This window comes from Micropterus salmoides, unplaced genomic scaffold (assembly GCF_014851395.1).
Source record: "Micropterus salmoides isolate LMB-PRFRI ecotype aquatic unplaced genomic scaffold, ASM1485139v1 Ms_hic_scaffold_402, whole genome shotgun sequence".
Classification (NCBI taxonomy): Eukaryota; Metazoa; Chordata; class Actinopteri; order Centrarchiformes; family Centrarchidae; genus Micropterus; species Micropterus salmoides.
In genome coordinates, this window is record NW_024043396.1 from 1 (window position 1) to 15000 (window position 15000).

At 38.8% G+C, this 15000-nt stretch overlaps 1 protein-coding gene across 1 annotated transcript in view; it reads left to right on the forward strand.

Annotated features, from left to right (window-relative positions):
* Nucleotides 1-1079: 1079 nt before the first annotated feature.
* LOC119887129 (protein diaphanous homolog 2-like) overlaps nt 1080-15000 on the forward strand; it is a gene marked incomplete at both ends in the record, with an annotated part of 21419 nt that continues 7498 nt past the window's right edge. The window contains 7 exons of the mRNA XM_038698054.1: nt 1080-1220; nt 1316-1385; nt 2163-2299; nt 5131-5239; nt 7840-7950; nt 9359-9471; nt 13001-13117. Of these exons, the coding sequence (XP_038553982.1) occupies nt 1080-1220; nt 1316-1385; nt 2163-2299; nt 5131-5239; nt 7840-7950; nt 9359-9471; nt 13001-13117 (798 nt within the window). The remainder of the gene's footprint in view (nt 1221-1315; nt 1386-2162; nt 2300-5130; nt 5240-7839; nt 7951-9358; nt 9472-13000; nt 13118-15000) is intronic.

A 15000-nucleotide genomic window follows, 5' to 3' on the forward strand; every position in this document is an offset into this window, starting at 1 on the left:
TACTCCTACCACCTCTGTAGCACAAATACATATAACTGCATTGTTATGCTGGAGTAAATGAGCCAGTTTGTTATTTCTTCTTTTATGGCCTTAAATATGTGCAAAGCACATGCTGGAAGAAAACATTCAATCTGGAAGGCTCATTGTAAACTGACATTTATGAATTTACTACATTATGATGTTTTGTTTTTTTAAGAAAACAGATCATCATTATACACTACACTAAATATGAATAACTTAGAAATTGTTTGCTAATGAAATTTGAGTAATGGTATGTGGGGTGTTGTAGTGTGTGCTAATTTCGTCACAGATCAAAGAAATACCTCACCTAAACTGTGCTAGTTGCCTCAGGCAAATGCATCTCGTCCCTAATTGAAGGTCTCTTCCGACTCACTGAGTCAATACAAATGACTTTAATACTCAAACCATTATTATTTCAAATCATTGTCAAAAAGGCGTGATACATCATTGACTTATGCCCCGGTAATGTTAGAAAATTGCTCCATGCATTTTGTGTTACTGACAGTTAGGGGCCTGAAAACAAGTAATGCTAATGACATAATCTGGCTGCGACCACCCTTGTCCCTCCCACCCTCTCCCTTCCTCTCTCTTCCTCTAGCTTAGACAAACGGGCTCATCTGTACTAGATCATTTGCCGTCTCCTGATACGCTGTGGTTTATAGCCAATTATCTCTCACTATCCATTATCGATTACAGTGTTATCTTCCTTGAATTGCTTAATCTTTTGGCACAGGAACATAGCAGCTCACAGGGGGGCCTGGATACAAACTGCTTAGCGATGGGAACACTAGTTAAGATGGATGGGTGTTCATTTACTTGTAGATGGGTACGGCTTAAATTCACACTCATTCCGACTGTATTCAGAATCAGTGAGGGCCGGGTGTTTTTTAGATTTGCAGCTCTCTCTGTTAGGAATTAAAAACTGCATCAGTCAGTTTATCTAAGGGTGTGTTAACCTTTGATAGTAGTCTGAATGACTGATTTCCTCTGAGGTTAATACAATATTGTTTGTGTTGGCTTTCTTCAGTGAATTAACTTGGCTTACAATAAACCAGCAGGGCAATAACAGTGCTGACTGAATATTGGGTTACTGATTTTTTTGTGTGTCTGTGTCTTCTTTCTAGTTGGGTTAATAACTTCGGTCATGAGGGTCTCGGCCTTCTTCTGGATGCTTTGGAGAAGCTGCTGGACAAGAAACAGTAAGTGATCGCCTATGACTTCCCATCTCTGTGTAATTTTTATGATACCAGGTTCTATTCTTGCAATCACAATATCTTTTCCGATATTTTTTCAGGCAAGAGAATATTGATAAACGCAACCAGCATAAACTTATCCAATGCTTGAAGGCTTTCATGAACAATAAGGTTTGTATGAGTCAATGAAGAAAAGACCATCCACTCAACTGATTCATTAGATAATGAACTCAGTATAACTGCATGATAAAATGATATTGCTTGGATGCAATGATAAAATAAGATCCTCCTGTCATGATTAAAACAGCGTTATTGCCCTGAAATTCAAATTATATAATTTTAATTCAATTGTAGAAGGTAATTTCTAGTGGTTTGTTCCAGTAACTGGAAAGCACACACAAGAAGAGAGGACATTCTTTTTATTAAACATCTTCAAATTTCTAATTGTGCCAGGATTCCAAACCTGATTTGAATCTGGACTCTGACAAGCCTGGGATAATGGGACCATAAAGGGAAGCTAATTTTACCATTTCAAGCCCATAGTCTCAGATCTTTTAATTATCCTTTTTGGGAACGTCTGGCTCATTTCTCAAAAATAGCACACATTTCAAGGACAGGTGAACTATTGATATTGCTTCTCTTAGAGTTAATGCCCACACATAGTCATCTCTGCCCATTCCTTCAGTTGCTGGAAGACTAAAAGGTACAGGAGACTATAGGTATTTGTCCCTATAGTCCTGTCCTGAATTGAAATAATTCATCATCCTCTCCATTTTCTCCCATGGCCTCGTTGTCCCCTCCTTAAAAGAATATTAACGTACATTAGAGCTTCTTTGTAGAATCCATTTTTTACTTGAAGTGAAAGTTCTCCATGAATTCAAATGCTCTTATTATTTAAACCCAACGGACCTGTTCTCCATCCTATCTCCTCCCTTCCATGTCTTACAGTATGGACTGCAAAGGATCTTGGGAGATGAGCGGAGCCTGTTGCTGTTGGCACGAGCAATTGACCCCAAACAGACCAACATGATGACAGAGATTGTCAAAATTCTCTCTGCTTTCTGTATTATTGGAGAGGAAAACATGTAAGTTGACCTTACTCTTGCAGACTTTCTCCTATCTTGCATTCCATTAAAAAGACATCTCTAGTTAGTCTATCATATGCGCACGCACTCAACATGTAAATTTTATCCAAAGAATAAAAAGTAAGATAAATATTTTGTCACAGTGAGTCAGAGCGTCAGTTGTATTTGGAGGGCATCTTGAAATATTTGCCAATGAGATTTTCACCACTACCAAAGAAAATAGGTGTGAGTAGAAATCCATTTGTTATACCTAGAGTGTGAAAAGTTAAATTAAAGTGGACATTTTCCATTGGAACTATTTATTGATACATATTCCAGAGGTTTCAATGACAGATAATGCAAAACTATAATATATAAATATATATAAATTATATGCACAGATTACATAAGATTAGGTAGGTGGGGAAATATGTTTTTATTTGGATGACCTGACTCTTTAATTGCTTTTTCCCTAATCTCCATTCAGAGTGGGTCGTTTTCTGTATTCTAATCTTTCTCGGTAAATCACACCTGATACGGAAACAGCACAGCACCATTTCAAAACCCTGAAATGAAAAATAAAATGTAACGATGAAAGCGATATGGTCCATCTCGGCTATGCTCTCTAATGTTTCTGAGACAGTAAGAGGGGAAGGAGACGACTGCTTCTTGTAAACACTGGAATATCACTATTGCCTCAATCTTCTCCCACTGGGTGGCATGTACTCAGACAGAGACTGGACTGCATGAATACATGTTTACCCACTGGAAGCATGTACCGCATATACAGATGACCTCAGACAGCACAGAAATCTTTTGGGTCACATGGTCAGATGATGCAGTTCAGTCTGTTTAAATGTGCCACGGACACACAACCTGGCTGACAGTTTATAAATTGGATTTAGGGGAGTGTTTTTTATTGTTTCCCACAGGGCCAGACTAGAATAACAATGGCACTTCAAAGTCGGTCTGTATGCAGTGGTGGAAATAAACAAAGCCACAAATTCAGTTGGAGGAGCTGAGTTCAGCAGTGTGTCTCACATCTCAGACCATTCAAGTAGGCCTTTATGCTTGTAGTTCTGTGACTGAGCATGATTTCCAAAATGATTTTGAAGTTACAGAATATGAAGGAAACACAATTGTTTTCAGTAACCACTCCTAAAAATGTATATCGATTAACAGATGTTTACAATAATGTGGGAATATCCATATCGTTATTCTCATTCTCTCTTAAGCTTAATATAAAGTATACAGAAGGACTAAATATTAAGTATTGTTCTATTAAAAAAATGTTTTCGATATAATCATGAGTTTTGCAGATAGAGGCAGTTGAATCTGTATATAATTGATGAGTTATTAGATCCATATGAATTTCCCAGTCTAACACTCCGACGTAGATTTGCTGCTTGCATACAAACACACACAATTATTTTTAACCAGATCTGGGTGTATAGATAGTGCAGATATTGTCTGCCTCTCTCTCTCTCTCTCTTTCTCTTTCTGCATTCTCAAAACATTCAAGAATAAGTTGAAGTAAACATAGCAATCTTTGCCATGATCATAGCCCTGCATTAAAATGTACGTATCCTGCAGAAATGACAGTCAAAGGAGCTGAGGCGTCACTTTCTTGCTCAGAAACTTCTCTGCCAACCAATGTTGTGACGCTGACTCATGTTCAACACCCACTTCAGCTGACAGCATCAAAAGGGAACACGACAAGTTAAGCAGATCTATCTCGCCTGTTTTGAAGCGTCGTCTGAACTGGCTTTAAAGCTACTCAGTATGCAGCTCCCCATGCTTGTCTGTGACTTTGTAACCCCTATCAGAGCGTGGTCGTTCCATTTATCTCTGTGTCAGGCTACCTCCACACATACAGTCCTATTGGTCAGACACATGATCTCCCTCACTCACAAAGCAACTGTGCTAGTATTTTGTCATCCTGAAAGTGTTATTTTTTGGGGTTGATATAAGGTAATAGCAACCTTATGTGACACGTGTAAGTAGACATCTCACATATAAACACAAATTGTTTGATCCATACAGCTCACATTTTACCAATTGGCCTAGTGTGATTTATTTCTTTATTATTTTAAACTAATTTATTGGAACAGCAAGGGGATATCAGATATATCAGGCTAAGATCTCTTTTGTACCCACAGGAGTAAGAAGGTTAAGGAAAGGAGAGTTAAGCTGTTTATTTCCTCAATGAAGGCAAAATAACAAATGTGGCCTTGTAGTGACAGAGAGAGTAGTTGTTGCCAATTATTATGTACGAATATTGTAAATCACTATTTACATAAGTGCTCAATAGACATCAATTTACTTTTATTGTAGTGTGTTTGTGTGTTCAGCACACAATTTCTCTTTCATTCACAATTTAAATGTTGAAATTGTCCAAAGCTCTATTTAGCTGAGCTGCCTTGAGGCCTTGCAAGTACTCTAATTTGCTTACCTTCTCAATAGGTGTATTTGCACATTGGTCTGGCAGTCTCCTCAATAATTTGCACCCTTTCTCACACAGCCAAATACACCCTACCACAATTGCTTTGACAACTGAACACATTTGCAGTAAAGACCTGCTTTTGTCTAGCATCACCTCAGTAACAAGCACGATGAAGTCAAAATTGGATATTGCAGCAATAATAGACCGGATTGCATACAAATAGATGGAGAGCAGTAGCATTTGTCAGGGTGACCAAAGACTGGCCAAACAAATGTCCACACCATCACAGGAAGATAAGATACATGGTGTTTGAGCTGAAAATTGTGAGTAAATGTCCTGTCAGTGAGGTGATAAAAGTGTTTGTTGACTTTTGTGTTGTGCCTGCTCCCCGTTCTCTGTTTTCTTCCAGCCTGGATAAGATTCTAGCTGCCATGACAATTGCTGCAGAGAGGAACAATAAAGAGAGGTTTGCTCCAATTGTGGAAGGACTGGAGAACCACGACGCCCAGCAGCTGCAGGTTAGGAATTGCGCACAAAAAGCAGTTAACATCAATGTCTCATATTTATCACTGCCCTTTTATTAGATTCTTTCTTTTGAAGGAGAAAAGTTACCTTTATGGTTCAGTGGCCAATACAGTAACCATGTCACTCTGTAGCATTGTTCTGACTGCTGTATTATTCTGTGGTACAGTACACATTTCAGGATGCCTTGTCTTGTCATGCACACTGATTCATACTTAAAAAGACTTAGTAGCAACTTTTAACAAAAGCAGGAGTTTTCCCATGTACAGTGGACAGAAATCTGGCACAGTCCAGTGTGATTCACGCAAATTATGTTGTGTCATGAAGATCACGCTTAATGCCAGGCAAAAATCAAATTGACAGTTGTGTCACTCTGTGGCCCACTGTACCCCAGCCTCAACTGTCTTCATACATGTGTTTTCTCTCATTTTCTTCCTGTCTTTAGTTCACTTGTAAACCCAACTGCACCTCTTGCACACGATGGGATGTGATCACCGGGCTATTGAAATGCAGCCGGAGCTCCATTGTCACTGCTTTAATCAAAAACCCCTGCTTCTTTGAGCACCTCTATTGAACTTCCCATTCTTTTTGCAAAGAGCAGAAAAATGATAATAAAAAAGCAGTAATAAAAAAGCAGAGATGTTGAGTTCCTCTAAGCTTTTTGTCACTTTTTCTCACATTTTCTCCTCCTCGCACTACCTTGCTCAATTTTCTCACATCTTACAAATACTTCCCCATGCTGCTGTCAAGTTGGGTCTCAGAGGACTCGTGAAAGGGCAACTAAAGCACCATACCTCTCTTAATTTTCAATAGTATTCTTCAGCAGCAGGAAAAACTATACGACAGCAATAAAAACACAGCTTTAAACATGTTTTTGTGAAACCAAAAGCTGGGAATTACCTTAGGAATTACTTTTTTAACTGCGGGGATTGTGAAGTCATGAAGGAAAAGTCATGAAGGAAACTGATGAGGCGGGTGGTGGAAGCGAAAGTAGATATTCTTTTATTAGGAGGCTGTTGTTTTTCCTTTAAATTTTGCCGTTAATGAAATGAAGCTCTGCTAATTGTGAAGTAAATTAAAATGCTTTGCTGATGCAGGGGGTTCAAGGAAATTAATAGACTTTTTATCCAAAACCTGTGATGGGCTGTAGAACTAGACTTTGCTAATGTGATTAAAATGTGTTTTGCTGTAGTTCAGGCTATGCTTGTCTGCTGAGCACAAGAGAAACTCAGCATTTCAACTTTAAAACCGTCCCAGGAGTGCCACTTTTAATTATGATGTTTGGTACACCCCTATGGCACCTCTGCAGCTCGCTAAACCTAACCCAGGTAATGCCCCCACCCCCCCAAAACAACCGCTTCCCACTCCATGTGACACATATATAGTACATGACTGAGGTATGTTCAAGGTGTTCAATCTATATGCAGGAGAAGAGAAAGAATTTTTCATGAGCACCATGGCACATACAAAAATTTGGTGGAGATTTGGTCGAGTTTCTTTTATGTTTCTGGCCTCTGGTGGATAGAGTAAAATGTTTCAATGCAGAGATCTTGCCTATAGAGGCCCTCAAGCTTTTCTGGAACTGCCTGGCCTGGCACTGGTGCCACATATATGAATAGAGGTGCATCCTTTACTGCAGCAAGCTTGTGCTTTCCAAAGGGAATATACAGTATCTTATATCTGTATTGCATAACAACATGCATTTTTCACCTCGCTATTACCTCGCTAACAAACGTTTGTTGTAGTGCTGCTACAAGTTTAAGGTAACAGTAAAACAGAACAATACTGTTCATTTCAGATAGCTTTTGTTCTGCCCTTCATCAGACATCAACTCAAAAAGCAGCAACATTTGACTGTAGTGCTCATTAAATATTACTTAAAATTTTGTTTATTGAACAAAAGTGTGTTAAAAGGTTTAGGGGACAAAGCAAGACAACAAGTAAAAAGAAAGCTTTTCCTAGTGTAAATGCTGATGGCATTACATAGAAAGACGTGCATTTGTAGATTTGAGTGTTAGACTAAAAATTTAAACTCGAAAAATAATAAAACTGACCCAGGAAACCACACAGAATCAGCAGTGTTGTGGCGCTTATTAATAACACATACAAGCCAACAGTACACAGTCAAGGTTTCAGAAGACAATGTCTCCTATCTTCCATGGGAATATTTCAGTCTGCTATCGATTGTCTGTCCAAGGAAAACTGTCTTATCCATGGCTTGCTCCCCTGAAACACCTTACTGCTCATTATAATTCATCACCGATGACTCTTATCCCCCTCCTCCACCCAACCCCCCACACACACGCGCACACACACGCCTTTTCCTTACCAATAAATCCATTAATAATGCACATCTATTCAGTAGACACACCAGATCTGTACATTCTACTATCCCTCTGCTCTCTCTCTCATTGTTGCACTCCCATTTCTGTAGTTTTTGTTTTGGAAAGGGAATATTAAGAGCAAATAATGACTCAAAAGGGCATATTTATATTACAGAGACCAAAAAGAATTCACAATTAAATGGAATGATCTTGTATTGATATGTTTTGCAAGAAATGTCTCATTTGTTTTTCTGTCTTTTGTCTACTGCAAAGGTTGCTTGCATGCAGCTGATCAATGCCCTGGTCACTTCCCCTGATGACCTGGACTTTCGGATACACCTACGTAATGAGTTCCTAAGATGTGGCCTCAAGAAGATCCTACCTGTGAGTTATCAAACTATCAGGCCCAACATGGTTAGACTATGCACATGAATAAAAAATGAAATTCTGTCAAGAGTGTATTGCTTTGGTAATTCTGTTAGAACCGCTTGCCTTGTTTTAGACTCTGACTACATTCTCCACCTAGCAGATTTTTAGCCTTACATCAGAACACATTTCAGCACATTATTTGACTGTAGTTAACAAATAGCCAAACAGCATTTTCAGTCATGCAGCACTTTCAAAATGTTATGAATATTTAATGCAATTTTGTTAAACAATGAGGCATTCAAACCAAATAATCCAGGTGTAAAAGGAATTCCTCCTCACAAGATTTGAGAACAGTAATGAGTTAGTTAGTGACCTCAAATCACAAAGGCTGGACCTGTCACATAACACAAATAATATTAAAAAGAAATTTTGTTAATGTTGTTGTTATTTTTAACTCAGTTAGTTATGGTACTACTAGTAGTGGTATAACTAGTAGTAGGAGTAGTTGTAGCAGCTTGTGTCAAGTGTTATGCAGTGCTGGCACCTTATCACACGGGTCATCCTGGCATCATTATCAGCAAGCCTACACACCAAGCGAAGGAAAACGAGCTCCAGCTCATCATTCAAGCTCTCATTTGTAGCGAGTGGGGTGAACGTGTCACAGAGCCAGTTGTTAATAAGTCATCCCAGCTGCTCCTGTTGATTATTGCTGTCATTACTTTAATTATCTTCAGTTCTGCCCCCTGATATGAAAGAGTCTCAATGTACAGCCATTTATGAATGCCACATTCACCGCTTTTTAATTCCGACATTCAAACTGACAGTCTTTCATCTAATTATGAGTTATGCTCAGGAGTCAGCGTAGCTGTTGGCAAAGAAAAAGTGAACACTGAAAAAGAAAGCACCATTTGTTTTGTTCTTATAGTCCTTGACACATGTATTTGCCCCCCACCCCCCACCCTACCGTGCACCTCCCTCCGAACCACGGTCGCTTAAGACAGATGGTGCACCCAAAAAACGGGGTGATTGATACCTGCAGAAATTGGGTTACATTTTGCTCTGTCTCCATCTGTAATCTCCACTGCCAGTGATTCATAGAGAAGTGGTAAAGAGCACTGCCATAGCCCCTCGTGGCTGGAACAGGTGTGCAGGAATAGTTACTGTGTGGAAAACCTAGTGAGAGGGTTCAGGTCGTCTCAGTTCCCAGTTCTTTGTACAGCTGGAACAGGGAAACTAATATTCTAGTATTACAGTTTTATAATAGGCCTGATTTATAATGAGATATAAAAGTGTGATAAGATTCAACAATACAAATACTTGAGTAATATATTATTACAAGTTATATCTAAATTATTCCTGCAGATGCTACATCTGTTTATCATAATATACATTGCAACTATCTTCTCTGTGTAACTCAATCTAGGAGCTAAAAGAGACAGAGGAGCTAGACATACAGCTGAAGGTGTTCAATGAGAACAAGGAGGAGGACTCTATTGAACTCTCCCATCGCCTGGATGACATCCGTGCTGAGATGGAATATCCTTTTGTCCTCCCTCTCTGTGAATATACAGATGACAATACCTGCAGAGCTATAAGTGAGAGATGAGTGTGTATTGTGGGTTTGGTCAAGCTTTACACGCTAAAGCCCCTCATGGGTTGATTCATTAGAGAAGGATTTGAGGAGGCTGAGCACAATATCCAGCTCCATCTCTGACCAGGTATACTTGGTAAATAACCCTGTCATCTTAACCTCCCACCTCTTCACTCTTCTTTTTATTTACTCTTCTCCTCCTCTCCACATCACTTTTTGTCCTTTGTCTGTTAGTACTGGGTTAAGTACTTACTGTTGTAAGACTCAAGAGGATGATATCAAATAGACATATGCTTTCCTTTTCTTACCATTTACTGCACAATTAAACTGTAGACAATTAAACATTTTTATGTGTAGGCATATTATATTGCCAAGGTTTCTTCTGTTCAAGTATTATCACTCCTTGTCTTTCTGTTGCATTTTAGAAATGCGACTTTTCTCCTCCAGCTCTGTCTATTTAACTCCTAACATGCAGAGAAGAAGTTGATAAGGTGAGCAGTAATTTAGTCGAGAGTTGGAAACTTCTTCAAGCATCCTAGAGAAGAACCCTTTAATAATTCACAAATCTTCTCTAAGGCTATGTATGAGTGGCTGACATTGTGAGCAGACAAACCCGACGCTGACATTGTTATGCAGATGTTCATTCCCACAACCTTTTTCTTCCACCAAATCCCACAGTTCTAGTACTGGCACAACGTGCTGCTGTGAGTGACGGTTTCTGTTGACACATGTAGGTGAGGGGAGAAGGCTGTGTATGTGTGTGCACGCAGAGACAAAAAGTGCACCTGGATTAATGATGTGCTTGAGCAGGTTCACAAATGAGAAGGCCCAATGTTTGTTTCCAAGGACAATGTGGTATTGATCTGTGAGCTCTGAGCATGATTCGAATGCCCAGGCTACACTTTGTCCCCTTGCCTGCATAGCACACACACAGTTACGCACACATATCACACACTCACACACACACACACACACACACACACACACACACATACACACACACATATATATCAGGCAGGTAGGACTTTTACTACCTGAGCATTGCATATGTGTCTTGTTTCTCCCAGCAGTTTCATGAATATTAACCTCGAGAGTCTCCTCTGTGTCCGGCCCAGGTCTAGGTGCCGAGGAGGTGACTCCAGGCCACTAATAAATATTAATGGGCTGTGCAATGGTGATTGATTGACCCCACCATTGAGTGGCCTACGTCACACTTGACTGCCACTCATGTTTATTCATTATTTGGAGAGGGAGTGTAAAGACAGAGAGAGACACAGAGCGAGAAAGATAGCATAGAAGGGGGTGTCATCGAATGGATTGGCATTCCACATTAGGTTTATGTCTGCAGCTTAGTGATAGATGAAGCTAGTTGGATACTTTCCCAGCCTGAGCCCCTTCTCATGTCCTCTCAAATACTGCTGTGGTGAGGCTATAATTGAATCTCACAGGATTGGTAATTCTCTCAGGCTTCATACTCAGCTAATACAAGGGAGGGAAATGATACTGCAGAGGAGCCTGTATTCCCATCCCTCTCTCTCTCTCAAAAAAAATTATATGGGATAGGAGTTTAATTACAGACATTGTTGAAACTAATAGGAAAAGTGTCAAACAGTATTTAAAAGAATTGATCTTCCCCAATTGCAGCGGCTACAGATTGTTTTGTATTGGATGATAGTATTGGAAATGGAGAATGCAGTTAAATGCTGTTTTTTTTTATTGGGGAAATAAATTGAATCTGACATTGATACTCTTTTACAGAGTCATCCTTCGTTAGCTGTTGATGAAATCTGACAAATAATATTGACAAAATATTCCGATTAACCTTTGAAAACGTGTTAGTTGGGCCCCTCTAATCGGTCATGTTTTGGATCTGTAACATTAGTATATCCATGAAATCATCTATTATAACACATTAAAGTAGTAGAAATATTACTGTTGCTCTGTTGAGTGTTAATTTGGCTCAGTTACCTGAACATCATAAAAAAATCAGACCAGACATCCTGAAAAATTTGGGACAGTTCCAAATTATGAGCAGTGGTCCTGAATCCTGTCTTGTGTGTCCTGAAAATTATGCTAAACTTGAGTTTTGATTAGTTATAGCCTAATAAAACATTAAATACTGACTGTTGTGAAACATAAGTTTGGTGTTGCCCACAGATGGGCACTGTTCTGGCTCTCCACTGGCTGCAGCAGTGACTGCACAGTCTCTTGGACATTGTGTCAACAACATTGTTATAGCCACAAAGTAACACAGGTGCAAGTTCTTTTGTAGTGTAGATGAACCTCGTGGAAGTTGCAGTCGCAAGGACAGGGGAAGTGTAGCTGCAGGCAGCCACGGAGAAGGATAGGTTTGACATGCTAATTACACAGACAGCTGTGACAATCATTGTGTTTTTCCCAAATGTCAGACAGTTGACTTCATGAACAAAATTGAACAAACATCAATTTGAGCGTTGAGTTTTGACATTGACATGTTTTATACTACAGATATACTACGTTGATACTGATTGTAATGTACTGGAGGTCACACCCACCCCCAACTCCCCCGTCCCGAATTTCACCTGTTCTCATCTCTGCAAGTTTCTCCCTAGTCTTCTTTTCTCTGCATGTGTGCACATATCTGAGAACCTTTTTCTACTCTTTCAAACAAGATGAGGCTCCATGGGGAAATCCTCCTTTCTCAAGCAAAGTTAAATAGTCTCCAAATCATTCATTTTCCTGGGATCTTTACTTGTTAGAACTACACTTTTAGGAAACTATTAAAAGTTTGAGAAACACAAATTACAATATTTTTTTTTAAATGTACTACAAATCAACAGTTAACATAATGTAATTTTGAAATATGTTTCAATGCTTACCTTTACTGTGTGTTATATACGTAGTTCTCGCATTATTTTTGAAAGCCATCAATGTTTCCTACTGGGGAAAGCTAACGTAAGACACATAATCAATACCTTTTGCAAATTTAATAACATGAATTTTCACTCCTGAGTACATGTCAGTTTCAATCTGAGAACTGAATCTCAGCTATATTTTGGCCTGCGAATGATCAGCTCCCCATCATTCTTGCCTTAAACATTCAAATGTAATGAATTTTCTCTATTCTAGTGAGTGACAGGTAAACCAGAAGGAGCGTTCTTTATTGCCAATGCCTGTCCTCAACTTAGCTATTTTCCACTGTTGTAGCTCCCCTGAGAGAAAGTGGATAAGAGGAATCACATCTCCGTTTGCTTTGCACAATGATGGCTGTCAGAAAACCTTGAGGTGAGGAACTGGGGGAAATAAATAAGTAATTATAAAGAAAAGAAGTACTAATAAAATTTTAAATGTTTACAAGGAATTGAATGCACCTGAATAATGAACTGAAATGTGGTGTTTTCTCAAGAAGTTAACCTTAACTGTTAAATGGATTAACTTAGAAACCTAAAAAGTAAGACTGTCATAGAGTTGTTTTCCTTAACCTTGCTTCTGTACTGATATGAGTGAAGTGTACCATCTCCTGTCGAATATGGTGAAAGACACTGGCTCAGAGCCCTACTTCCTGTCAATTCTTCAGCACCTATTGCTCATCAGGAATGACTATTACATCAGGTAAGTTCTGTGTGATTTTTACATACCACAGTCTTTTTATTGACTTATGCCCTTGTGGTGCTCTACTGTATGTCAATGCTTAGATAGTCTTGGGATTTGCTTGTCTGTTTGTTTGTCTTTGACCAACATATCTTGAAAAGTAAAATCTAGGTTGAAATTTATGTACTTTTATCATCCCAAAAGTAAGAGACCCATTGATTTTTAAAAGTCAAACTTAAAATACCTTTATATTAGTGTAACTTTTGTGTCATTTAACTACAACTCTATCAACTGTATTAGCTCGCCTCTGTTATTCATTAATTCAACTTGATTTTCACAAGCTGTGTGGTGATAAAGAGTCTTGCAGTCAGATGAAACATAAACCACCCACAAACTTAAACATAAAATAATATAACAATTAAATACATAAAATTTGGTAAAATTACACACTGCATCTTATTTGGAGGAATTGCTTCATTAACCACTGTTGAACCTCTGGTCACACCCAGCATTGCTGGTGGGGAGGTCAGGTGTTGTCTGTAGTTCTTGTGAAGACAGCATTTCACAGCAGTGCAGTGTGAAAAAGGAACATGTAGTCAGCACTACAAAGATTATTAGTCTGGGTGCACTAACTCTTTTTGTACACTTTCTTTGTCTACGAACACTGGAAGTAACAACAGACAAATTGTTAGAGTAAGGACAATATTGTGTATTTTGAAATTATTAAGTAAATTTAAACCGTTGGGTTAGCTTTCCATTTTGCCTTTGTAGAGCAAATATGTCAGTCACTGGGCAGGAAGGCCGCCGCTCCTCTGAATGGAATGACACTGATGAATTCAGTGCTGTGTCAGACCTTTTTTCAGAAATAAGAAAGTAGGAAGATGAAGGGAGGATGAGAGGAACAAGATGAATTTACCATAGACAAGTTGCTATTCCCTTGGCGTTATGAATAATGTATTCCTCATCTATTTGGAGAAAGTGAGAAATAGAATTCACATTAACCAGCTAGTATAGCCACGTCCACCTCAGCTCCAATGTCCATGTACCCTTCTGTAAGCCAGCAATAAGAAGGGATCTGTGCTGATGCTCTTAAAAAAATAAATAAACTGATGGTCTTTTTAAAGATATGTTTTAGAAATATTTTTTTTTCTCCAGCCTCCTTCACAAAAGCAAGGGCATACCCACGCACACACACTCACAAACATTAGCGCCAGACATTCTGATTAAGGCATTTTATTCCCAATACATCACAGCTGTGTGAGTTAGGATGATGGAAGATGCAGTACTACAGTACATGCAGCTATTTCCAATAGATACTATCTATCTTTTTCCAGTCTTCATCCTTAAAGTTTCTGTCTTTTCATGTTGTAGTCAAAATTTGGTGAATGTAAAATGATTTGGTGTATATCTATAATATTTTGCCAACTTGAAACAAAAACAAAAATAGGCATGTCAGGGAATGCGTGGTAGCAATGCAGGTTAGGTAGGTTGTATAAATGTGTGACATTCTTTGGCTTTGTGATCAAAAGGATGCAGGTGTGCTCATAATATTCTATCTAAAGTAAAGGATTAAGTTGTTTTCATCGTAGTGTGAATTGGAATCGATAACACTAGTGGTGCCTTGATTCATGTGTCAAATAATAATCTACATTCAATGATAATTAATTCAATAATATAATTAGTATTCTAATAATATGAAGGTCTGCAGTGGGCAAACTGTTGAAGTGCTCTGTCTACTGTCATTCCTCCTAACACAACATTAGTTGTTGCTCTCCCCTTCAGGGCTTGGTTTATTTTTGATAATTAATCTCTCACTGCAAGCCTAATGAATGGGAGCACATCAAACCCACCCAGTAAATATAGAGCAGATCTGCTCTTTTGGAGCCTGGTGATATGGGGATTAC